We start from the raw sequence: 26,124 nt of genomic DNA on the forward strand, positions 1-26,124 counted from the left end.
TACAATTTAAAAAATTTCATTTACAAATCTATATGAAGTTATTCATGGTGAAAGTCTGAAATTTGGGAGCGGTGGTTACAGAAAGGGAAAGTAAGAGGACAGGAATACTAGTAGATACTGAGGAAGAGGGAAGCCATGTAGCTGTAAAAATGTACTGTTCAGTTTCTGAAGTTCTGATCAGAAAAAAGATGCAGAAAGTGTGACTGAGTGATTTTAGAAAGATAGATTACATACCAATAATCCTGATTACACGGTCCACTTTTTTATTCTCACAATTTTATCCTGAGTCTTGCGATTGTGTTCTATTTAAAGTCCCAGATACTGGAGACAAGTGATTACATGAGAATCTTAGCTTTAACTTAAAAAAAAAGTAGTAAAAGTTTCTAGACTTCATGGTTGCAGAGGAAAGCTTGAAAGTGTGACCCAAGTGCACACTGAAGACTCAAAAAATAGAAGGCAGATAAAAAGAACCCAAATCTCATTTTTTTTTAAATTAAGAAACTAATCTTTATACTGAATTATGGGTCCAACTGTAGGAAAACCTGTATCCAAGACCTGGCAATTCCCTGAAGAATTAAAAACAATTATTCTGATTGCGTTTCACTGTTAAGAAATTTGTATACTGAAAGAACTGCCTGCAATATTTGCAGGAAGAGAGGTGCCGACCAAATAGCTTAGGCTTGTGGGGGAATCATTTCCAGAAACCGTCATCAGCCACATTTTCCTTTTCCATTGTAGGTCTTGCGCAGTCAGGTTCCTGGGGATGCTTCGATGAATTTAACAGAATTGAATTACCTGTTTTATCAGTTGCAGCACAACAAATTTATATTATTTTAACAGCAAGGAAAGAAAGGAAAAAGCAGTTCATATTTTCTGATGGAGATATTGTAGATTTAAATCCAGAGTTCGGAATTTTTCTTACAATGGTAAATATACGAATGGAAGAGTGTAATTTGGTAATCCTTGATAAGAGAAGACAAATTATACAAGTTAATAACATAGTAACTTGAAAACAATGCATATTGTTAATTACATTGTGGTATGTACATAGTACTGATTTTGCAAACAATAAGTATACAATTACTTACCACCACACTATCTCCTGAAAATGTTGTTTGAACTTTTTTTCAAAACAAAGCCCAGATATTTTTGCGTAAATGAATGCTGCTTCCTTCCGTATAATGAATCATGAATGTGAATTACCTATTAATGTAGTAATAGTTTTGTTCCTTATTTCATGATAGTGATGGCTAGTCCTCTAAAAAGATTGCCACAGATCTTGTGTGTGTGGGGGGGGGGATGGGGTGTCTTAATTTTTAATAGAATGCAATAAAATATTCTTGACGTGCTTCTCCATATATATTCTGCTTTTGGCATGCATACATCCCGAAGCACTCAAGATTGGAATAGTTCGTTGGGCCAGCAATGTCTGTTGGGCTGTGCATGTGTTTTGAGTGTCCTCATGACCCTTTCTTCTCCTCACACACACACACACACACACACATACACACACACACAGCTGAGGGCATAAAGGTCAGAGTGGGGCCAAACAACCCTCAGCTATCTTTTACCTCCCATGGCTGCAAGATGGAACTGTAAGCCAGTGTTTCTTTGTCTTGTGCACATGCATACAGTAACTCCTCACTTAAAGTCGTCCTGGTTAACGTTGTTTCGTTGTTACATTGCTGATCAAGTAGGGAACATGCTCGTTTAAAGTAGTGCAATGCTCCCTTATAACTTGTTTGGCAGCCGCCTGCTTTGTCCACTGCTTGCAGAAAGAGCAGCCCGTTGCAGCTAGCTGGTGGGGGCTTGGAACCAGGGTGGACCGGCAGCCTCCCTATCAGCTCCCCGCTTCCCTAAGTTCCCTGTGCAGCAGCCACCCAGCAGGCTATCAATTGCCAGCAGTTCAGCTAACCCTCCTCCCACTGCCAAGTGCTGCTCCTGCCCTCTGCCTTGGAGCTGCTCCCCGAGCCTCCTGCTTGCTGTGCGGGGTGGGTGTGTGTGCGCTAATGTCAGGGTGTCCCCCTCCTCCTTGCTCCTGCACCCCGCTTACCCCATCTCCGTAGAGCAGGGGGTTATGCAACAGGACTCAGGGTGGAGGGAGCTTCCTGGCAGCAGCTGTGGTCTCAGCTTGCTGATTAACTTAACAAGGCAGTGTTCTTAAGAGTGGGTCAGCGTACTTAAAAGGAAAATCCGCATCTCTCTCTCTCTCTCTCTCTCTCTCTCTCTCTCTCCATTCCTGCTGCCTTCTAGAGTGTGAGGCTACATTAACAACGAGTTAGCCCTTGAGGGCTCAGCCAATTGCTAGTTCATCATTTAGCAGTAAGGCATCCCTTGGGAAATATCCCACCCTCTGACTTCATCACCTCAACCAAGCTTCACAATCATCATTGCTGTGTACAGTATTAAATTGTTTGTTTAAAACTTATACTTTGTGTGTGTGTGTGTGTGTGTGTGTGTGTGTGTGGTCTTTTGTCTGGCAAAAAAATTTTTTCCTGGAACCTAACCCCCCCATATATGGGGAAATTGGATTCGCTTAACATTGTTTCGCTTAAAGTTGCATTTTTCAGGAACATAACTACAACATTAAGTGAGGAGTTACTGTATCTAAAACAAATTCATTGTATATAATTAACACTTTAGAATAGTTTTAGTAGTTTAGGATTACTATAGGTTTATTGGTTTCAGAGTAGCAGCCATGTTAGTCTGTATTTGCAAAAAGAAAAGGAGTACTTGTGGCACCTTAGAGACTCACAAATTTATTTGAGCATAAGCTTTTGTGAGCTGTTACAGGTAAATTTTTTCTGGTTACCTGCTACCAGGATTCAGCCTTTATGGATGAGCAAAACCTCAAATAATGCCTCTCATGTGAGGCAACTGTATCCCTCAGTGATGGTCATATAAGTTGTCCATTAGACTTTTTGAGAAAAAAGTTTTATGAGGCCTGCCTCTGATCCAGATATGCAGGATAAACCCATATCTGAGCAGTCTTCCTGAAATGCCCTGCAGCCAGCTTCTGGACTCCTGCTCCCATGAAACACACTCCTTGGCTGCTCCTGTTGTTAAGTATTCATCACTGAGTGTTAGTGGTAGGACACGGAATACTTCTTCTAAAGCACAAGGTCTCTAATAAAAGAGGCAGAGTTTGCCTCGTTCCTCCTTAGTCAAGGGTAGTAGAAGGCGTAAATTCAATCATTCAGACACTCATAAAGACTCTAGTTGCTGTACTTCAATATTAGCCATTGTCTCTGGCACAAGCTTCACAGCTCTCAATACTGACATCGGAGCTCACTCTAGAAGTACCAGCTATATTGTTATCATCATTGTCAGCAACTTCCACCCAGTGCTGTCATCCTCAAAATGTTGTTCACAGTACCAGCTGTCTTGACACTGAAATTCACAGTAGTGGGTGAATCTAGCAGTATCCACCCTTTCTGAGTCACCACTATTGTCTTTGGTACCAGATACAATCCTTGGTACTGACAAGCATTCTTCATCAGGCCCTGGAGCTCCTACCAAATCAGATCCTCCACTGGTAGAGAATTAGTACTTTTCCACATCTGCTTCAGACTGCAGTTGTGGGAGAGAGGTCTCTCACATATTCCCCAAGATCTTAATGCATCTCATAGAGATTCCAGAGCACGAGGCTACCCTAGTAGACACAGGAGATATAAGATGGACATCTTCTTTGGTATCCTACACCAGAGTCCCTCATTCATTTCACTTCTGGCTCCCATGCATGGCCATACTGGGCACCACAGGGTCTTCAACATGAAAACCCACCTCCTCTGTCCTTTCCAGGGCTAGATCTGCCTCCCCTTAGGGTTCAGCAACAACAATCCCAGATGTCAGTTGCGAATACTTAGCTATTACAAATTTCTGATGAGGAATTCCATCTGCCTACTGAACTCACCCTTGTTGCCATTTCATCATCATCACCTCATGAGGCTGTGGTCCCATCTACTCCATCACTTCCTGATGGCTGCAGGGCATTTCAAGACCTCCTTTGATGAAGGGCTGTGACATCAGAAAAAACATTTGATGTGGTGCACGACAAATCTCTCAAATTGTTAGCTACCATGCACTTCTCAATGCCAGCAACACTGGCTATGCTAATCAATGAAGGACGGTTAGAGACAACAGAGCTCTTGTTGAAGAACCCCCATCTATTCCACTGCCTTTGAAAAAGGAAGAGAACAGGTACCAGACACCATCATCAGGATTTCAGTATTTTTATACTAATCCACACCTAGATCTCTTGTCGTTACCACTGCCCAAGAGCAAGCAAGGCAATACCTAAGAAAAGGGAACTCAAGTGAATGGATCTCTTTGAAAGGAAAAACTACTCACCTGTCAGGCTCTAGCTTAGAATTGCCAACTACCAGGCACTCCTTTCCAAGTATGATTTCTTCAACAGGCACAAGGTATCAGACTTTACTGACTGGTTACAGCAGGAGTCTAGAGAGGAATTAAGTTCCTTGATCTCTGAGGTCTGATTGGGAGTACTGTGTGGCGGGATTCAGGGAGGGAGCACCACCTCCACCACCTGACTCATCTTAGTAGGCCACACAGCCTGTGGGTCAGTGTCAATATCTGCTGCAGCTGTGCCGATTTCTGCTCCCAGCAGCCTTCGTGCCCAGTGCTGGCTCTGCCCCCAGAGGCTTTGGCCTGTGTCTTCCCCCACCCTGAAAACCCGAGGGGGAAGGGACAGGTATTGTGTCTATTTTTGTCTTGGCTCGGGGTGGGGGCACAACCAAAAATTGTAACTTAAATGGGGGGGCTCAGCTCAAAAAGTTTGAAAACCGTTGCTCTAGGTATTAGAAGAGCATTGGGTTTTTACCTGGACTGTTCTAGGCCATTTATCTCAACTCTTTGTAACCATTTCAGATAGAGTAACAGGCCAAATGGTCTCCACCCAGAGGATCTCTACCTGGATTTCCAGCTTCATTAATTTATGTTACTAATTGGCCGATGTTACACCTCCAAATAGAGTGATGGTGCACTCAAACAGGTTGAGAGCAACTTCTGCAGCCATTCTGGCTAAGATTCCCATTCTGGATATTAGTAATGCAGTTACCTGGTCATAGAATCATAGAATATCTGGGTTGGAAGGGACCCCAGAAGGTCATCTAGTCCAACCCCCTGCTCAAAGCAGGACCAATTCCCAGTTAAATCATCCCAGCCAGGGCTTTGTCAAGCCTGACCTTAAAAACCTCTAAGGAAGGAGATTCTACCACCTCCCTAGGTAACGCATTCCAGTGTTTCACCACCCTCTTAGTGAAAAAGTTTTTCCTAATATCCAATCTAAACCTCCCCCCCCTGCAACTTGAGACCATTACTCCTCGTTCTGTCATCTGCTACCATTGAGAACAGTCTAGAGCCATCCTCTTTGGAACCCCCTTTCAGGTAGTTGAAAGCAGCTATCAAATCCCCCCTCATTCTTCTCTTCTGCAGGCTAAACAATCCCAGCTCCCTCAGCCTCTCCTCATAACTCATGTGTTCCAGTCCCCTAATCATTTTTGTTGCCCTTCGCTGGACTCTCTCCAATTTATCCACATCCTTCTTGAAGTGTGGGGCCCAAAACTGGACACAGTACTCCAGATGAGGCCTCACCAATGTCGAATAGAGGGGAACGATCACGTCCCTCGATCTGCTCGCTATGCCCCTACTTATACATCCCAAAATGCCATTGGCCTTCTTGGCAACAAGGGCACACTGCTGACTCATATCCAGCTTCTCGTCCACTGTCACCCCTAGGTCCTTTTCCGCAGAACTGCTGCCTAGCCATTCGGTCCCTAGTCTGTAGCTGTGCATTGGGTTCTTCCGTCCCAAGTGCAGGACCCTGCACTTATCCTTATTGAACCTCATCAGATTTCTTTTGGCCCAATCCTCCAATTTGTCTAGGTCTTTCTGTATCCTATCCCTCCCCTCCAGTGTATCTACCACTCCTCCCAGTTTAGTATCATCTGCAAATTTGCTGAGAGTGCAATCCACACCATCCTCCAGATCATTTATGAAGATATTGAACAAAACTGGCCCCAGGACCGACCCTTGGGGTACTCCACTTGATACCGGCTGCCAACTAGATATGGAGCCATTGATCACTACCCGTTGAGCCCGACAATCTAGCCAGCTTTCTACCCACCTTGTAGTGCATTCATCCAGCCCATACTTCCTTAACTTGCTGACAAGAATACTGTGGGAGACCGTGTCAAAAGCTTTGCTAAAGTCAAGAAACAATACATCCACTGCTTTCCCTTCATCCACAGAACCAGTAATCTCATCATAAAAGGCGATTAGATTAGTCAGGCATGACCTTCCCTTGGTGAATCCATGCTGGCTGTTCCTGATCACTTTCCTCTCATGCAAGTGCTTCAGGATTGATTCTTTGAGGACCTGCTCCATGATTTTTCCAGGGACTGAGGTGAGGCTGACTGGCCTGTAGTTCCCAGGATCCTCCTTCTTCCCTTTTTTAAAGATTGGCACTACATTAGCCTTTTTCCAGTCATCCGGGACTTCCCCGGTTCGCCACGAGTTTTCAAAGATAATGGCCAATGGCTCTGCAATCACAGCCGCCAATTCCTTCAGCACTCTCGGATGCAACTCATCCGGCCCCATGGACTTGTGCACATCCAGCTTTTCTAAATAGTCCCTAACCACCTCTATCTCCACAGAGGGCTGGCCATCTCTTCCCCATTTTGTGATGCCCAGCGCAGCAGTCTGGGAGCTGACCTTGTTAGTGAAAACAGAGGCAAAAAAAGCATTGCTCTCTATGTTTGCCTCTGACTATGCCATCTCTCATCAATCAAGGGACAATGCCAGATTAGGCCAAGTTGTCCTTCAGTCCATGTTCCGGTAGTTCAAATTGCTTGTGGGTCACCTACAGTGGAATGGACACTTCCGATCACTCAAAGAAGGAAAAACGGTTCTTCTTTGAGTGCTTACTCATGTCCATTCCAATGTAGGTGTACACATGCACGTGCACCGTCGCCAGAAGTTTTTCCCTCAGTGGTGTCCATCGGGTCAGCTCCTGCACCCCCTGGAGTGGCACCCTCATGGCATGGTATATAGGGGCCTGCAGACCATCTCCCCCTTCAATTCCTTTTAACCGCCCATGACAGTCGCTGGAACATTACTGGTCTCTTGGTCATGCAAGTGCTTCCTTCAGTGGACTTTTGTAAATAGAAAATTGTATATAGTTATTACATTAGTTGGTAGTTAGAACAGTAGTTAACTGAGTTAGTATAGGTTTAGTTCCCCGCACACGGGGCTCACCTGCTCCGGCTCCAGGACATGCCTCTATCCCAAGGCTTTAAGCCATGTGCTCCGTGCCACAAACTGGTGCCGGGGAGTGACCCACATGACAGTTGCCTAAAGTGCCTCGGAGAGACACATTCAAGAGAGGTGCTGCATCTGTAAGAACTTTACACATAGGACCAAGAAGGAGAGGGACAACAGGTTAAAGTTCCTTCTGATTGAAGTGGCACTTCATCCCCATACAGAGCCACAAGGGGAATTGGCACTGACCGCCTCAGGGTTGGTTAGGAGCGCCCTGGCGTCCCTTGTCACAACTTTGCTTTTCCTCCTCTGCACCAAGGAAGGACACTGAAAAGTACTGCTGGCCCTGTTATTCTCCACCAGTGCACAAGAAGATGATCCCTGCACCAACTCCTCAGCACCGCTCACCATTGCTGGTGCTGAAGAAGAAACAGCATAAGATGAACCATGGGCACTTGCTGACCCGAAGGCCTGAGGGCCATAGGTGCTCAGAGAGGGTGTAACCCGCACCAGGCCACTATGATGCAGCAGTAGAGTGCAATATTTCGTTGACTCCAGTGCCAGGAAGGGCATCATTGAGTCCAATGCAAATGCTTTCCCCGCTGAGGGAGAGCCACTGGGGAAACTCAGCTCTGGCTTTACCATCAACACCAAAGGCATTCCACGCAGTGAGGGACTTACTCTTCTTCCCGATGCCACCATCTCCAGTGCAGCATGAACAATCAACAGCAACCCCAGCACCGAGAGAGGCTATGGCACCAAAGCAAGTGCGTACCAAGGGCAAGCCGGCTATGATGCAATGGCACAGCTCTTCCCCAAATGGCACCACTCCACCTCGTGGAACCGATACACTTCACGACATTGGTCTATGTCGCAGCAGTGCTCTACCCTGCGACACTGTTCTACTTCCCAGCACCGACCCACTTCGGCACCGCACTGCTCATTGCCCCCACACCTCTGCTCGTTGGTGCTGACTGGCACCGCACCACCGTGGTCACCCAGGAATGACTTTCCTGAATCAGAATCAGACTTTCCTGAATCCTGTGCCTCAAGGGGGAATAAACATAGTTGGGCTACAGACACCGAGTGTTAGACATGGTTTAAGAGGTTGACATCAACACCATAGCCACCAACTCAATGGCAAATACCTATGCCGTGGCCAATTTGGAACCCGTGGGCATTCCAACAGCTCCAAGGGCCCCATTCAGAACACGCATACTTGGCGACTTTTAAAGGGTGAGCTCCCCCACAATCCCCCTTGGATCAGCAGTTCCCGGTGCCGAGGTCAGTGCAGAGGCTGGTGGTGATACACCTTCACGGGACCCATCTACAGAAGAGACGGTTCCAGGTCTGGTCCCTGTACCGGCTTCATCATCCTCCTCCCAAGATGAGGCACTAGTGGGGGCTGCTGTGGTGCCCACCGAGGATGACTGTAGGGCACATCAGGAGCTTCTACACAGGATGGCCCAAAACTTGGGCATTCAGGCAGAAGTCGCTGAGGCTGCTCACTCCCTTGTGGACATATTGGCACCCTCAGGGCCGTCGTGAGTTGCCTTACTCCTGAATGGGGCTATTCTGGAGCTGATAAAGAATCTTTGGTAAACCCTTATGTTGATACAAGTAAGAGAACAGAGAGGCAGTATTTCGTTCCTCAAAAGGGTTGAGTTCCTATATACTCACCTGCCACTGGGCTCCTTGATTGTCTCTGTGGCGAATGAAAAAGAGAAGCAGGGACAGCAGGGGCCATCCCCAAAAGCCAAGGATGTAAAAAAATTGGATTTATTTGGAAGGAAAGTCTATTTCATGGGGGGCCTCCAGCTGAGGATAGCCAACCATCAGGCCCTCTTAGGCTGTGTCAAGGTTCCTTCCCCACTCCGAACTTCAGGGTACAGATGTGGGGACATGCATGAAAGACCCCCTAAGCTTATTCTTACCAGCTTAGGTTAAAATCTTCCCCAAGGTACAAACTTTGCCTTGTCCTTGAACAGTGTGCCACCACCGCCAAGCGTTTTAAACAAAGAACAGGGAAAGAGACCACCTGGAGACGTCTTCCCCCAAAATATCCCCCTCAAGCCCTACACCCCCTTTCCTGGGGAAGGCTTGATAATAATCCTCACAAATTGGTACAGGTGAACACAGACCCAAACCGTTGGATCTTAAGAACAATGAAAAATCAATCAGGTTCTTAAAAGAAGAATTTTAATTAAAGAAAAGGTAAAAGAATCACCTCTGTAAAATCAGGATGGTAAATACCTTACAGGGTAATCAGATTCAAAACATAGAGAATCCCTCTAGGCAAAACCTTAAGTTACAAAAAGACACAAAAAGAGAAATATACATTCCCTCCAGCATAGCTTATTTACAAGCCATTAAACAAAAGAAAATCTAACGCATTTTCTAGCTAGATTACTTACTAACTTTAAAGGAGTTGTAAGGCTTACATTCCTGATCTGTTCCCGGCAAAAGCATCACACAGACAGCCCAAACCCTTTGTTCCCCCCGCCTCCAGATTTGAAAGAATCTTGTCCCCTCGTTGGCCATTTTGGGTCAAGTGCCAGCGAGGTTACCTTAGCTTCTTAACCCTATACAGGTGAAAGGATTTTGCCTCTGGCCAGGAGGGATTTTATAGCACTGTATACAGAAAGGTGGTTATCCTTCCATTTATATTTATGGCAGGCTGCTATGGGTTTAATTCTGTGTCTGCCTTGGAAAAGTTCAAGGAGCTCCTGCCTCTAGAATTGAGGGGTGAGTTTGCAGCTTTATTGGAGGAGGGGAAAGCAGTAACCAAGGGATCCCTCAAGGTGGCTCTGGATGGGGCAGATGTGGCTGCCTGAGTCATGGCCTTGACGTTGGTGATGAAACAATGCTCCTGGTTACAGGCCTTGGGACTTCCATATGAGGTCCAGAAAACCATCCAGGACCTACCATTTGAAGGAGGCTCCCTCTTCTTTGGGCAAATGGCCTTTTGAGGGTACACCTGGGGATGGCGTACCAGGACGTTACCTGGATCATATCTTCCCTTCATTTGTGGACCGGGCACGGTCCCGCATTACCACTGACCATTGGGTGTTGTGCACAGTAGAAGTGGGATATATCCTAAAGTTCAGTTGTTCCCCTCCTTTCCACCCATCCTCTTCAGGGATCCTTCTCCCATGAGATTTCTGGCCCAGGAGGTGCAGTCATTTCTAAGGGCAGGAGCAGTGGAGGAGGTTCCTCCAGAGCTAAGGAGCAGAGGTTTTATTCCCATTATTTCCTGATCCCAAAGACCAACAGTGACCTAAGATCCATTTTGGATCTGTGTAACCTCAAGAGCTTCAAGTAAAAGCTTACATTGAACATGGTCTCATTGGCCTCGATTTATCCCCTCTTTGTATCCAGGGGACTGGTTTGCCACCCTCAACCTAAAGCACACATTTTCACACTGTGATATTCTGAGGACACAGGAATATCTACAGTTTGTGGTGGACCAAAACCGTTATCAGTTCAGTGCTACCCTTTGGCTTATCAGCAGCACCAAGTGCATGTCAGTTATGGTGGTCTTCCTGAGGAGTTGGGTGCAAGTATACCCCTACCTGGCTGAGTGGCTGATTAGAGGCCAGTCCAGGAACCAAGTCGAAACTCATGTAGAACTGATACAGTTAACCTTTCAAGACTTGGGGCTATTGATAAACAAGTAGAAATCGATATTTTCACCAACCCAAAGAATAGAATTAATTGGCACGGTCCTAGACTCCACCTGAGCCAGGGCCTTTCTTCTGGAGAGACACTTTCAAGCAATAGGGATGCTTATAGAAGAAGTGGCAGAACACCCCATTAGTACAGTAAGGACGTCCTTGAAGCTGCTGGGTCACATGGCGTCATGCACTTATGTGGTGCAGCACACAAGGCTGAAGCTAATGCCGCTCCAGTTATGGCTAGTATCAGTATACACATCAGGCCACCATCATCTGGACAGGGTGGTCTCCCTTCCCCCATCGATAATTTCAACGCTTCGATGTTGCAGGACCCAGAGAACGTGTGTGCGGTTGTTCCCATCTCAAGACCTGCTCCCATGCTGTCCCTAGTCATGGACGCTTCGAATGTGGGATAGGAAACCCATCTGGGGAGCCTCAGGACCAAGGCCTTTGGTCACAAGAAGAGCTGGCTTTGCACATCAGTGTGAGGGAGCTAAGGGTGGTGCACCTAGCCTGCCTGGCTCTCAGAATTTGTTAGTGGGAAACCAGGCAGCGATCCTCATGGACAACACAACACAACAGACTGACAGGCCCCCCGTTCGAGCCACTGGCAATCCTGCTTGTTAGGATATAGATATTCAGGTCTGCCTGTAAGGGCCTATACTCTAAGAATTTAGGTGTATTCTTTTCACTTGGCTAGTTATAGAGATATAAAAGAAAGAAAGAATCAAAATCACTGTCTGCCGGTGTAAGGGCCTTCTCTTACTGTGACAGGCTGAGGCCCTGTTCGTAGGCTAAGGCCTTTGGCTAAGCAACAGGCAGCCATAAACTGGGAAGCGATCGTCACATCCTCACATTCCAAACTAGCCACATTGAAAGAAGGTGCTATTGGGCTGTTAGGAATACAATCCTGTCCTGATAGTGCTTATCACCTCCATAGAAAGGGAAGTGCCTAGACAATGTAAAAGGAAACTTAGTTTGATAGCATCCTGTCTGGCAAGAACTCACTTATCAATAGCTGGGATGTGAAATCCTCACTTCTGTATTGTTTTGTCATTATAGTTCCCACTTTGCTATTGTTTGTCTGTATAATCTCTGTCTGGTTCTGTGATTGTTCCTGTCTGCTGTATAATTAATTTTGCTGGGTGTAAACTAATTAAGATGGTGGGATATAATTGGTTACATAATCATGTTACAATATGTTAGGATTGGTTAGTTAAATTTCAGGAAAATGGTTGGTTAAGGTATAGCTAAGCAGAACTCAAGTTTTACTATATAGTCTGCCATCAATCAGGGAGTGGGGGTGGGTGTGTGGGTGGGGGAAATGGGAACAGGGAATGGGGGTAAGGAAATTGGAATCATGTTTGGCTAAGGGCAGGAATGGGAACAGGGACACTGGTATAAGGCTCTGTGGTGTCAGAGCTGGGAAGGGGGACACTAAGGAAGGAAACTGGAATCATGCTTGCTGGAAGTTCACCCCAATAAACATTGAATTGTTTGCACCTTTGGACTTCGGGTATTGTTGCTCTCTGTTCATGTGAGAAGGACCAGGGAAGTAAGTGGGTGAAGGAATAAGCCCCCTAACACTGCTCATTACTTTATCTGTCATGGAAGGTGGCATTCTTGGTGGCTATCACCTCAGGTAGAAGGGTCTTGGAGATTCGGGCATTCACCTCTGAGCCATCATACACAGTCTTTTTCAAGGACAAGGTGCAGCTACGACCCCACCTGTCCTTTCTGCTAAAAGTGGTCTCTCAATTCCATAGCCATCGAGATATATTCCTTCCAGTCTTCTACCCAAAGGCCCATGCTAGCAGGGAGAAACAGTGCTCCATTCATGGGACATTTGATGGGCACTCGCCTTCTATTTAGAGAGGACCGAGCCCTTTAGGAAGACCATGGAACAGTTTGTGGTCATCGCAGAGAGAATTAAAGGCAACCCAGTCTCAACACAGAGAATCTGATTGTGAAATCCATACTTGCTATGAGTTGGTGGGGGCCCAGCTCCTAAACTGATGGCACACTCTACAAGGGTACAAGCGTCATCAGCCACGTTTGTGGCACAGGTCCCGAAACAGGACATCTGTAGGGCAGCGATATGGTCATTGGTACACACGTTCGTGACACATTATGCTATCACTCAGCAAGCCAGAGATGATGCGGGCTTTGGCAGAGCAGTAATCCAATCAGCATGTAAATGAACTCCAAGCCCTCCTCAAATGTAACTGCTTGGGAGTCACCTACATTGGAGTGTACATGAGCAACCACTCTAAGAAGAAAAAATTGTTACCTTTTGTGTAACTGTTCTTCGAGATGTGTTGCTCATGTCCATTCCAAAACCCCCCCACCTACCCCTCTGTCAGAGTTGCTGGCACTAAGGAACTGAAGGGATGGAGGATCAGCGGGTGCCACTCCAGGGTCACAGGAGCTGACCCGACGGATATCACTGAAGGAAAAACTTCTGGCGACGGTGCACACGTGTGCACACACTTACTTTGGAATGGACATGAGCAACACATTTTGAAGAACAACAGTTACAGAAAAGGTTAGAAACCGTTTTTACCTACCTTTCTGTAAATGTTCTTTGAGATGTGTTGCATATGTCCATGCCACAACCCACCCACTTCCCCTCTCTATCGGAGTGTTTTTGGTACTAACAACTGAGAAGGGACGGGGGCAGCGTAGCCCTTTATGCCTGCAGTGGTACAAGGTACCAGAAGGAGCTCAAGTTGCCCTGACAGGGACTGGTAAAGGAAAAATCTCCAACAATATGTGGTGGAATGGACGTGTGCAACGCATCTTGAAGATCAACAGTTACAGAAAGGTAGTTACCAGTTTTTTCTCTTTCAAGTTCTCAGGCAAAATTCTGTGACAACATACATTCTTGTGGTATTTTGACACCAGAGGTTCTTGCAACAACTACCCAAAATATTTCAGCACCCTTAAAAGTATTTCAAACCGAAGAGGAAGATGTAGGATCTAGATCCATTCCTTTCTTAAGGCATTGCTTCTGATTAGGGCTATTGATTAACCACAGTTTTAATCTAACAGTTAAACAAGAGACTACCAATTGAAATGTATTAAATATTTTGGATGTTTTTCCACATTTTCAATAATATTGATTTCAATTAAATATAGAACACAGAGTCTGTGTTATTTTTATTACAAATATTTGCACTGTAAAAATAACAGAAATAGTATTTTTCAGTTCACCTCATCTAAGTACCATAGTGCAATCTCTTTATTGTGAAAGCACAACTTACAAATGTGATTTTTTTTTGTTACATAACTGCACTCAAAAACAAAACAATATAAAACTTCAGAGCCTACAAGTCAACTCAGTCCTACTCCTTGTTCAGTCAATTGCTAAGAGAAACAAGTTTGTTTCTATTTACAGGAGATAATGTTACCCACTTCTTATTTACAATGTCACCTGAAAGTGAGAACAGACATTCACCTGGCACTTTTGTAGCTGGCATTGCAAGGTATTTACATGCCAGACATGCTAAACATTTATATGCCCCTTCATGCTTTGGCCACCATTCCAGAGGACATGCTTCCATGCTGATGACGCCCATTAAAAAAATAATATATTAATTAAATGTGTGACTCCTTTGGGGAGAATTGTATGTCTCCTGCTCTGTGTTTTACCTGCATTCTGCCATATATTTCATGTTATAGCAGTCTTGAATGACGACCCAGCATATGTTGTTCATTTTAAGAACACTTTTACTGCAGATTTGCCAAAACGCAAAGAAGGTACCAATGTGAGATTTCTAAAGATAGCTACAGCACTCAACCCAAGATTTAAGAATCCGAAGTGCCTTCCAAAACCTGATTGGGCCGGGGTGTGGAACATGCTTTCAGAAGTCTTAAAAGAGCAATGCTACGATGCAGAAACTACAGAACCCGAACCACCAAAAAAGAAAATCAACCTTCTGGTAATGGCATCTGACTCAGATGATGAAAATGAACATGAGTTGGTCTGCACTGATTTTGATCATTATCTAGTAGAACCCATCATCAGCATGGACACATGTCCTCTGGAATGGTGGCCAAAGCATGAAGGGGCATCTGAATCTTTAGTGCATCTGGCACATAAATATCTTGCAACGCCAGCTATAACAGTGCCATGCAAACGCCTGTTCTCACTTTCAGATGACATTATAAACAAGAAGTGGGCAGCATTATCTCCAGCAATGGAAACAAACTTGTTTGTCTGAGCAATTGGCTGAACAAGCTGTAGGACTGAGTGGTCTGTAGGCTCTAAAGTTTTACATTGTTTTATTTTTGAATGCAGTTATTTTTTGTACATAATTCTACATTTGTAAGTTCAACTTTTATGACACAAGGACTCCTTGCTGTTTTTATGATAAAGAGATTGCACTACAGTACTTGTATTAAGTGAATTGAAAAATACTATTTTTCTTTTTAAAGTGTAAATATTTATAATAAAAAATAAATATAAAGTGAGCACTGTACGCTTTGTATTTTTTAATCACTTGACAGCCCTACTTCTGATGCTTCAGCTTATTTAATCAAGGTACAGGCACTCTTAGGTTTTCCATAGCAGTATTATATGAGATCAGACTGAGATAAGCTCAGTATATTTATTTATATTAGGGCTGTCAATTAATCACAGTAAATGCCAGCGATTAATGCAAAACAAGTTAATTAGATTTTTAAAAGTTGTGATTAATTGCAGTTTTATGAGTTACTGTTAAAGCAAATGACTGCAGTTTCCATGCAGCATCAGTCAGGTGTACCGTGACTCCAAGATAGCTGTCATTGCTCAAGGACGTCCAGTGATCATCAGTCAAAGCAACCACTAGTGCATTTTTCAGAAGCTCCAACTTCATAATCATGTTGTGATATAGGTCATGTATTTCTGATGTAATGGTTCCTCGGGAGCACAAGGTGTATGACTAACTGGCAGGTGCAGTTTGAATAACATCCCTTAGCCCTCTGTGTTTACAATGTTGAGTGGTCTGCAGTCCATAGCTATACACTTTCTAATAGCATTGGTTAAGCTGTTGCACTTAGTTGGATCCATGAGCTTGTAGTGATCCTGAAACTCTAAGTGTACTCTGTTGCAGCTGGTGAGATTCATTTGCTGTCAGTGGGTTATCCGTAGCAGAAGAACTAGAGGCAAAAGCATGTTTAGCGCATAGGTAGTACTGCAGACTTGAAGTATTTCAATGGTATTGGAACTCAGCCTCGCAAAAACTACAGATAACCATCTTTTTATCCAGAGAACCATCTGGAAGTTTTTTTAAACTAAACTTCCCATTCAAAAGACCTGAACTTTTGCTGCTTTGCTCCATTAACTTTTTCTGATATTTAATCACTCCAAACCATGAGAACATAATAAAACTGTGCCAGTATCCACCAAGCAATGAAGTACAGTAAGTGAAGAGGGTGAAAACAGAGGTGTATGATTAATGATAGTTTAAAAAACCATTAGTTTGTTTTGTGTTAATCGCTTGCATTAAATGCAATTGACAGCCCTAAAAAAATAATTTTACATTTGTAAATTGCACTTTAATGATAAAGAGATTGCAATACAGTACTTTTACGAGGTGAATTGAAAAATACTATATTTTTATCTTTTTTACAGTGCAAATATTTGTAATAAAAAATAATAATATAAAGTGAGCACTGTATACTTTGTATTCTGTGTTGCAATTGAAAACAACTTAGTTGAAAATGTAGAAAAAGATCCAAAATATTTAGAGTAAATTTAAATTGGTATTCTAGTATTGTTTAACAGTGCAATTAAAATGACAATTAATCATGACTATTTTTTTAATCTCGTGATTAATTTTGATTATTTTTTAATCATTTGACAGCCTGAATTTAGATTAATGTCTAGTAATTCAAAAGTTGCTTTATTGCATATATTTGGAGCGCCACAATATAGTACTGTACCTTCTGAACAGTAGAAAAATAAATACAACACATAAATTTCTCATGCTTTCAACTTCTCTTTTTGAAAATTAAATTTCTCCAAACAAGTAAAGGCATTTGTGTTTTTGGCAACTTAAATATCCATTTTTCAATTATCTAAATGGAAAAAATGAATATTTTCTTACATTAGGAAAAAAGCACCTTTGCAAATTTATAGAACTCAAATATTGGATAGGTTTTTATTAAATTTAACTAAAATATTCTGGAGTAAGGCTAATGAAGAAAAAGTTTTGCCCAATATATATTTTATTCCATAAAATCGTATGCATTTGAAAACTGGTTTGTAATGAAAATGCATTTTCAACCATAACTATAGCAATGCTTTTACAATTGTAGCTGTTGGTCAAAATTTCTTTCATGATCTTTAATAATTAAACAATAAACTAACTGATTCTGATCTCACCATAATCTACAGTAATCTGGATCAGAATCAGGTCTTAAATATTTAAGTCATCATTAACATTCCTTAAGTAACTGTTCTGAACACTAAAAACATTTATTGTAGATACTGTAAGTAAGAATATTGTACAATATATGTTTCATGTATAGAATCCTGGGTATGCCGGCCGTCAGGAGCTACCAGAAAATCTAAAAATTCAATTTAGAACTGTGTCCATGATGGTTCCAGATAGACAGGTAAAACTAATTACTTGGCTAAAGAGAAACAAAATATTTTAAGTTTATTTGAGATACATTTTTAAAAAATATGTGCATATTTAAAAAAAATTAGCCCATTTTCCCTTTTTTCCTTTCCTTCCAAAAATTTCAGAAAAATTAATCAAATTCTTAATGCTATGTTATATTTCAGATAATTATGAGAGTTAAGCTTGCAAGCTGTGGGTTTATTGATAATGTGGTCTTAGCTCAAAAATTCTTCGTTCTTTACAAACTTTGCGAGGAGCAGCTCACTAAGCAGGTGTGTTTCCTAGTCTTACAGTATTTACAATACGATTTTTCCTTTAGGTTTTGATCTGAGCACATCTCTATTGGAATATAAATGTTATGTTTCTTTTAAAGTTGAAATATATTTCAAACAAAAAATCTCTTTATAAAGTGTATAGAACCTTTGAGCAAAGAGCAATCTTATTTTTCTCCCCTTTAAACAGATTTATACATATTTTGTAATAATTGTTTATCAGTAATAATTTGTAATAATTTGGGTTCTTCACTCTCCTTAAGTCTCCTGCACAGATTCACACACATGGATTTGATGCTGGATCTGTGCGTGAACCAACAAGAAATTATTAGTATTTTAGGTTAATATCTTTATTACAGTAACACTTAAATGCCTCAACTAGGTTGGACCCCATGTGCTAGGCATTAAATAAGTATTATAGTGGTGCACCAGTTCTGCTATGTTTGGGGTTGTCTAGTACGTCCTGTTTAAAGGACAAAGCTTTTAAGTGCCCTGAAATCTGCATGCTTACTCATATTGTGTTGAAATGAGCTCTGCCTTATGTGGCATGGGATAGGGTTAGTGATCTAACTTTGGGATCAATTGAGCAATGTGTTCCCAAAATAAAGCCCTCCCCAAAAATAGCATTTCATAGAGTGCCCATATTCTACCAATTTGTTTTGCACAAACATGTGGCTCCAACCATGACTGTCATCACAGGACAGGACGGAACCTCGATAGGTCATCTAGTCCAGTCCCCTGCACTTAGCCTGTCTCGATTAGCCCATGCTAAACACTCATGCACATGCACCAAACAGATTGCAATGCATATGTCCAGAGAGAATAGCCAAGAGGGTTTCCAGCCATTAAATTTTCACATGGCCTGGATGGCTCCATACTACTGATCAAGGAGGCTGTTTTCAGCCCTATGAAGCTGCTGTGGCAGACCCCAGCATCCATCTCTCTGACCTGAAAACACAGTGACAAAAAATATTATGTTCTGGCGAAGGATGTGGAATTTCTATTCTTGCACTAAGAAAAGGAGTACTTGTGGCACCTTAGAGACTAACCAATTTATTTGAGCATAAGCTTTCGTGAGCTACAGCTCACTTCATTGGATGCATACTGTGGAAAGTACAGAAGATCTTTTTATACACACAAAGCATGAAAAAATGGGTGTTTACCACTACAAAAGGTTTTCTCTCCCCCCACCCCACTCTCCTGCTGGTAATAGCTTATCTAAAGTGATCACTCTCCTTACAATGTGTATGATAATCAAGGTGGGCCATTTCCAGCACAAATCCAGGGTTTAACAAGAATGTCTTGGGGGAGGGTAGGAAAAAACAAGGGGAAATAGGTTACCTTGCATAATGACTTAGCCACTCCCAGTCTCTATTCAAGCCTAAGTTAATTGTATCCAATTTGCAAATGAATTCCAATTCAACAGCCTCTCGCTGGAGTCTGGTTTTGAAGTTTTTTTGTTGTAATATCGCAACTTTCATGTCTGTAATCGCGTGACCAGAGAGATTGAAGTGTTCTCCGACTGGTTTATGAATGTTGTAATTCTTGACATCTGATTTGTGTCCATTTCTTCTTTTACGTAGAGACTGTCCAGTTTGACCAATGTACATGGCAGAGCTTAGGCTCAAATAAATTGGTTAGTCTCTAAGGTGCCACAAGTACTCCTTTTCTTTTTGCAAATACAGACTAACACGGCTGTTACTCTGAAACCTATTCTTGCACTCCAGCCCAAATTCTTTGGTGGCCAATGCAGTACAAGAGAGAGGCCATCAATACCAATCCTGTGCTAGTCATCCAAACAGATTGGAAACACCTAGACTTATTTGGACACACAGCATATTCATCAGCAATGCTCCAATTTAGAATCTCCAGCTACAAAGCTCTCATGGCTAAGTGTAATTACTTAAATTACTCTAAACTGGAGGAATTCTGCCATGACCTGCCGAAGGCTAAGAAAAAGCAATTCCAGTCTTTTATATAGGAAGGACACCTTCAAGCCCGAATAGGCCTATAAGCCTTGTTAGACTCTGCAGACATTGCTGCCCAGTCCATCACGACTGCTGTGGTCATGAGGCAAGCATCATTTTCCTAAAGAGACTTTCCTAAAGAGGTGCAAACCACAGTAGACGATTCTCTACACTCCAATCTCTTGGCATTTACCCACCTGTGCTGAAGAGATGCCTGGGTAAATATCATCTCCCCCCACAATCCTGACCACAGCAGTACATCCCTCAATAACACTATGACAGTCAGTGCCCAAGACAAAGGCCAGCTACCAAACGTAGGCAGCCCACTCCTCGAGGGGCTACCTCTCTCACCCCTCAATGAAGTAACAATTTTGAAGGAGTGATCAAGGACCAAAGAAGCCTCCCCTTATTTCAGTCATTCCCACCATCTTTGGCAGTCCAACCATTTGGCGACTGACTAGCTCTGTTTTTCCCATCTTGGAGACTAATCACCTTAGACAGGTGGGTTCGAGAGATAATCAGAGAAGGATACTCCATCCCCTTCCTATCCATCCTGCCCTGTGACCCCCTCTCCATGTCCTTCTTCAGGGACCCCTTTCATGATTCCATTCTATAGGGAGAAATAAACCATCTTAAGCAACTGAGAGCCATAGAACTGGTTCCTTCTCAGCACATGGGACAGGGTTTCTGCTACCACTGTTTCCAGATCCAGAAGAAATCTGGCAGCTGGCCACCAATCCTGGACCTTTGCAATCTAAAGAAGTTTGTCAAACTGCAACACTTCAAGATGGTTACCCTCTCCAGTATTATCCCAGCACTGGAAGAGGGGACTGGTTTTCGGCCCTTGACCTCAAAGATGCATACTTTCATACTACAATACACCCTGCCCACAGGCGATTTCTCTGATTCATCATGGGTGACAACCACTACCAGTATAAGGTACTGCCTTTTGGACTGTCCATGGCATCTCAGGTGCTCTGCAAGATCCTTGAGGTGTAGTTGCTGCCTACCTAAGGAAACAAGGAGTTCTCATCTTTCCATACTTGAACGACTGTCTCCTCAAGGCCCCATCCGAGACTGATGTTCTCTGAGCTGTCCGCATAACAATAGATCTGTTCACAAAGCTAGGCCTCCTTGTGAACCAAGAAAAATCCACTTTTAATGCTGGTACAACAACAAGAATTCATCAGTGCACAGTTGGATGCCATACAAGCCAGAGCCTTCCTACCACCTCACAGATTCTTGGCTATAATACACCTGGTATCCAACATACAAGTCTGCCCCCAGATCTCTGCCAGAACATGCCTCCAACTTTTAAGCCACATGACAGCAGCCACTTTCGTGGTCATACATGCAAAACTACACATGTGATATCTTCAGGCATGGCTCTGTACAGTATATCTCCCCCACAAACACAGCCTCCACAAGCTCTTATCCATGCCGATGAGAGTCAAGTACTCACTGCTTTGGTGGGCACAGCCCAACAACATCTGTGTCAGAGTTCCTTTCCTCCAACCAACACTGATCATGATCCTAACAACCAATGCCTCTCTAATCGGTTGGGGAGCACATCTCCATGATCACATAGTGCCGGGCCAATGTTTGTTAACTGAATCTGCCCTACACATCAGTCTCCTAGAATTACACAATGCCTGCTGACATTTCCTCTCTCTGCTCAAACCCTACCATCAGAGTCATGATGGACAATCTTGCCTGAATGTATTACATCAACAGGCAGGGCAGAGTGAGGTCCCACTCTTCATGCTTGGAGGCATTCAAACTATGGAACAGGTGTATCAAACACATCATCACCATTTCAACAGTGTACCTCTCTGGACACCAGAACACCACTGCAGACACATTGAGCATGAAGTTCTCCCATGAAAACAGGTGGGAACTGGACATGCAAGCACTTCAGCACATCTTTAACTGATAGGAATACCCCACCATAGACCTCTTTGCCACACAGCACAATGCCTGCTGCCCTCAATTCTGTTTCAGAGTGGGACTGGGACACTGATCTATGGGAGACGCATTCCTCATAATGTGGGATGCACCACTTCTTTATGCCTCTCCCCCTTCCCCTCCTATTCTGAATACTTTGCAAGATACAGGAGCGCCAAGCTCATGTCATGCTTATAGCTCCAACATGGCCATGACAATTCTGGTATACTTACCTCCTCCACATGATGGTATACCAACTGATCTCTCTTTCTCAGGATGCATCTTCCATCGCAATCCACAGATGCTCCATCTCAAAGCCTGGCTCATCTGTGGTTCTAGGATTCAGAAATAACCTGTTCAGACACAGTCAAACAGATATTTTTGAATAGTAGGTGTGAAATGACTAGACACACTTACAAATGGACTAGATTTCAATGCTGGTGCGCCCCCTTCCAAGTCGATGCAGCACACGTTCTGCTACCACTTATTCTGGGCTATATATGCTACACCTTAAACAATCAGGGTTATCTATCAGCTCCATTTGTGTACACTTGATAGTAATAACTACTTTTCACTGCCACATAGACAGTCATTCTGTCTTCACACATCTGCTCAAAAAACGCTTTCCAAAGGGTCTTCAAAATCTTTATCCGCACGTACGAGACCCAAACCCTGCCTGGGACCTCATCCTCATCCTACTTCCTCCGACTAGACCCCTGTTTGACCAACAGCAACCTGTTCTTACATGCATCTATAACGAAAATGGCCTTCCTTGTTGCCATCACTTCTGCCCGACAAGTTGGTGAAATTGCGATCCTTATGGCATATCCACTATACATACCCTTCTACAAGGATAAAGTTACGCTATGCCCACACCTTTCCATCTCAACCAAACAATACACCTTCCTTGATTCTTCCCAAAGCCTCACAGTAACCAGCAAGAGGCAGCTCTACACATTCCAATGTGAGACAAGCATTAGCGTTTTACCTGGACAGGACTAAACCTTTCTGAAAATCATCGCAGTTATTCCTCTCCACTGTCACACCCCCATGTCCCCCCCAATCAGAAGGTTCCCTGGGAAGGCAGATCAGCACTGTATGTTGCTAATGCTGTTGTAGGCATTGCAAAGTATTCTGGGAAGGGTGAAAGGTGTGCATGGGGAGTGGAAGATTCTTTTGCAGGCTGCAAGAGTCCAAAGGGTGAAGGAGAAAGAGAGCAGAGAACGGGTTAACTCAACACTTCAGCTAGCTCGGTCCAAAGATAAGATGCTGGCTCCAGCTCAAGGCCACAGCACACAACTGACACTCGGTGGCCTGCCAAGAAAGACGGGACGGACCTGGATTCCAACTCAGACCAGCCGCAAAAAAAGAAGATTCAACTGCATAAACCTGCAGCAGCTGGAAAACCGAGTGAGACAGTGAAGGCCAACGAGGGGGAAAACAACTGATGTAGCATCCCTAAAGCCAGAATGTTTGGGGAAAACCAAAGAAGCCACAAAAGGCCGGCTCAGACCAGTACAAAGAGCACGGGGGGGCAGAAGTCCCAGACCCAGATGCCCGCAAAGAACCCTAAGGTTTAAAACCCTCCCTTGAGCTAAAGCAAATTGGAGTTTGGCAGCGCACCCTGGATGACCTGTGCACACACAAGAGAACTCCTGTGCACCCCTCCCCCTCTTCTTCTTCTGTTACATCCAGGCCTGGCCAGCCTCGGCTACTGTGGGTGTGAGTATGAAAGTGGGTTAGGGCTAGGGGCACTAACGCTTTCTTCCTTACTCTGAGTTATGTGGGGAGCACCCATCGCTCTCTGCTGTTATTTTATTATTTTCTTAATAAAGCTTCATAACTTAGACACTTGGTGTGTTCCATCATCTCCTCCCAAACAATCCTGCGGCTTCAACCTGATCACCTGACGCCTCAGGCAGATTGGTAACAGAAATCTGTCACACCACCACCAAAAGATCTAGAAACACAGCCATACCTAAACAACACCTTTCAAAGTGGATTTGGCAGTGTTTATATTTATCTTACGAACTCCACAATAGACAACCTCCTACCACAGTCAGAGCACATTCCACACATTCATTATCCACCTTGATAGCATTTCTCAATAATGTCTCTATTGCTAAAATTTGCAAAGTGACCACATGGACATCAACAGACATTTTTTGCCCATCACTAATCTAGTACACATGATGCCACCATGGACACTCCTCATAGACTCATAGATATTAAGGTCAGAAGGGACCATTAAGATCATCTAGTCCAACCTCCCGCACAACGCAGGGCACAGAATCTTACCCACCCACTCCTGCAATAAACCTCTCACCTATGTCTGAGCTATTGAAGTCCTCAAATCATGGTTTAAAAACTTAAAAGTGCAGAGAATCTTCCAACAAGTGACCCGTGCCCCATGCTACAGAGGAAGGCGAAAAACCTCCGGGGCTTCTTCCAATCTGCCCTGGAGGAAAATTCCTTCCCGACCCCAAATATGGCAATCAGCTGAACCCTGAGCATGTGGGCAAGATTCACCAGCCAGATACCTGCCTCTACTTTTCCTACTGCTGGCAATGCCCTCGATCTGCTGGCAATGCCCCTACTTATACATCCCAAAATGCCATTGGCCTTCTTGGCAACAAGGGCACACTGTTGACTCATATCCAGCTTCTCATCAACTGTAACCCCTAGATCCTTTTCTGCAGAACTGCTGCCGAGCCATTCGGTCCCTAGTCTGTAGTGGTGCATTGGATTCTTCCGTCCTAAGTGCAGGACTCTGCACTTGTCCTTGTTGAACATCATCAGAGTTCTTTTGGCCCAATCCTCCAATTTGTCTAGGTCCCTATGTATCCTATCCCTACCCTCCAGCATATCTACCTCTCCTCCCAGTTTAGTGTCATCTGCAAACTTGCTGAGAGTGCAATCCACACCATCCTCCAGATCATTTATGAAGATATTGAACAAAACCGGCCCGAGGACCAACCCTTGGGGCACTCCACTTGATACCGGCTGCCAACTAGACATGGAGCCATTAATCACTACCCGTTGAGCCCGACAATCTAGCCAGCTTTCTATGCACCTTATAGTCCATTCATCCAGCCCATACTACTTTAACTTGCTGGCAAGAATACTGTGGGAGATGGTGTCAAAAGCTTTGCTAAAGTCAAGGAACAATACGTCCACTGCTTTCCCTTCATCCACAGAACCAGTTATCTCATCATAGAAGGCAATTAGATTAGTCAGGCATGACTTGCCCTTGGTGAATCCATGCTGACTGTTCCTGATCACTTTCCTCTCCTCCAGTTCCTTCAAAATGGTTTCCTTGAGGACCTGCTCCATGATTTTTCCAGGGACTGAGGTGAGGCTGACTGGCCTGTAGTTCTCAGGATCATCCTTCTTCCCTTTTTTAAAGATGGGCACTACATTAGCCTTGGGCACTGTAGTTCCCTGGGTTCTCCTTCTTCCCTTTTTTAAAGATGGGCACTGTATTTGACTTTTTCCAATCATAGAAACATAGAATATCAGGGTTGGAAGGGACCTCAGGAGGTCATCTAGTCCAACCCCCTGCTCAAAGCAGGACCAATCCCCAATTAAATCATCCTAGCCAGGGCTTTGTCAAGCCTGACCTTAAAAACTTCTAAAGAAGGAGATTCTACCACCTCCCTAGGTAACACATTCCAGTGTTTCACCACCCTCCTAGTGAAAAAGATTTTCCTAATATCCAACCTAAATCTCCCGCACTGCAACTTGAGACCATTACTCCTTGTTCTGTCATCTGTTACCACTGAGAACAGTCTAGAGCCATCCTCTTTGGAACCCCCTTTCAGGTAGTTGAAAGCAGCTATCAAATCCCCCCTCATTCTTCTCTTCTGTAGACTAAACAATCCCAGTTCCCTCAGCCTCTCCTCATAAGTCATGTGTTCCAGTCCCCTAATCATTTTTGTTCCCCTCCGCTGGACGCTTTCCAGTTTATCCTCATCCTTCTTGTAGTATGGGGCCCAAAACTGGACACAGTACTCCAGATGAGGCCTCACCAGTGTCGAATAGAGGAGAACGATAGATCTGCTGGCAATGTCCCTACTTATATTGCCAGGAAAGAATTCTCTGTAGTAACTCGTATCCCACCCTATCCAACATCCCATCACAGGCCATTGTGCCTATTTACCATGAATAGTTGAAGATCAATTAATTGCCAAAAACATGTTATCCCATCATACCATCTCCTCCATAAACTTATCAAGTTTAATCTAGGACATGCTGTCCTATCATTGACAGTAAATGTCACTCCAAAGCCCCAGTCTTCCAATTAGGGACACTGCTTTCTAGTCACCTACAAGTGGAGCACTCATAGAGGCATTACTCAAAGAAGAAGAGAAGGTTACTC

The 26,124-nt window shown here is 43.9% G+C and overlaps 1 protein-coding gene across 1 annotated transcript in view; it reads left to right on the forward strand.

Annotated features, from left to right (window-relative positions):
• The window catches only part of DNAH8 (dynein axonemal heavy chain 8), a 589,186-nt gene that overhangs the window by 352,605 nt on the left and 210,457 nt on the right, over positions 1-26,124 (forward strand). Inside the window, exons 45-47 of the mRNA XM_084624647.1 lie at positions 739-926; positions 17,469-17,555; positions 17,728-17,835. Coding sequence (XP_084480773.1) covers positions 739-926; positions 17,469-17,555; positions 17,728-17,835 — 383 coding nt within the window. The remainder of the gene's footprint in view (positions 1-738; positions 927-17,468; positions 17,556-17,727; positions 17,836-26,124) is intronic.

Source organism: Lepidochelys olivacea (genome assembly GCF_965140295.1).
Source record: "Lepidochelys olivacea isolate rLepOli2 genome assembly, chromosome: 3".
NCBI classification, from domain to species: domain Eukaryota; kingdom Metazoa; phylum Chordata; order Testudines; family Cheloniidae; genus Lepidochelys; species Lepidochelys olivacea.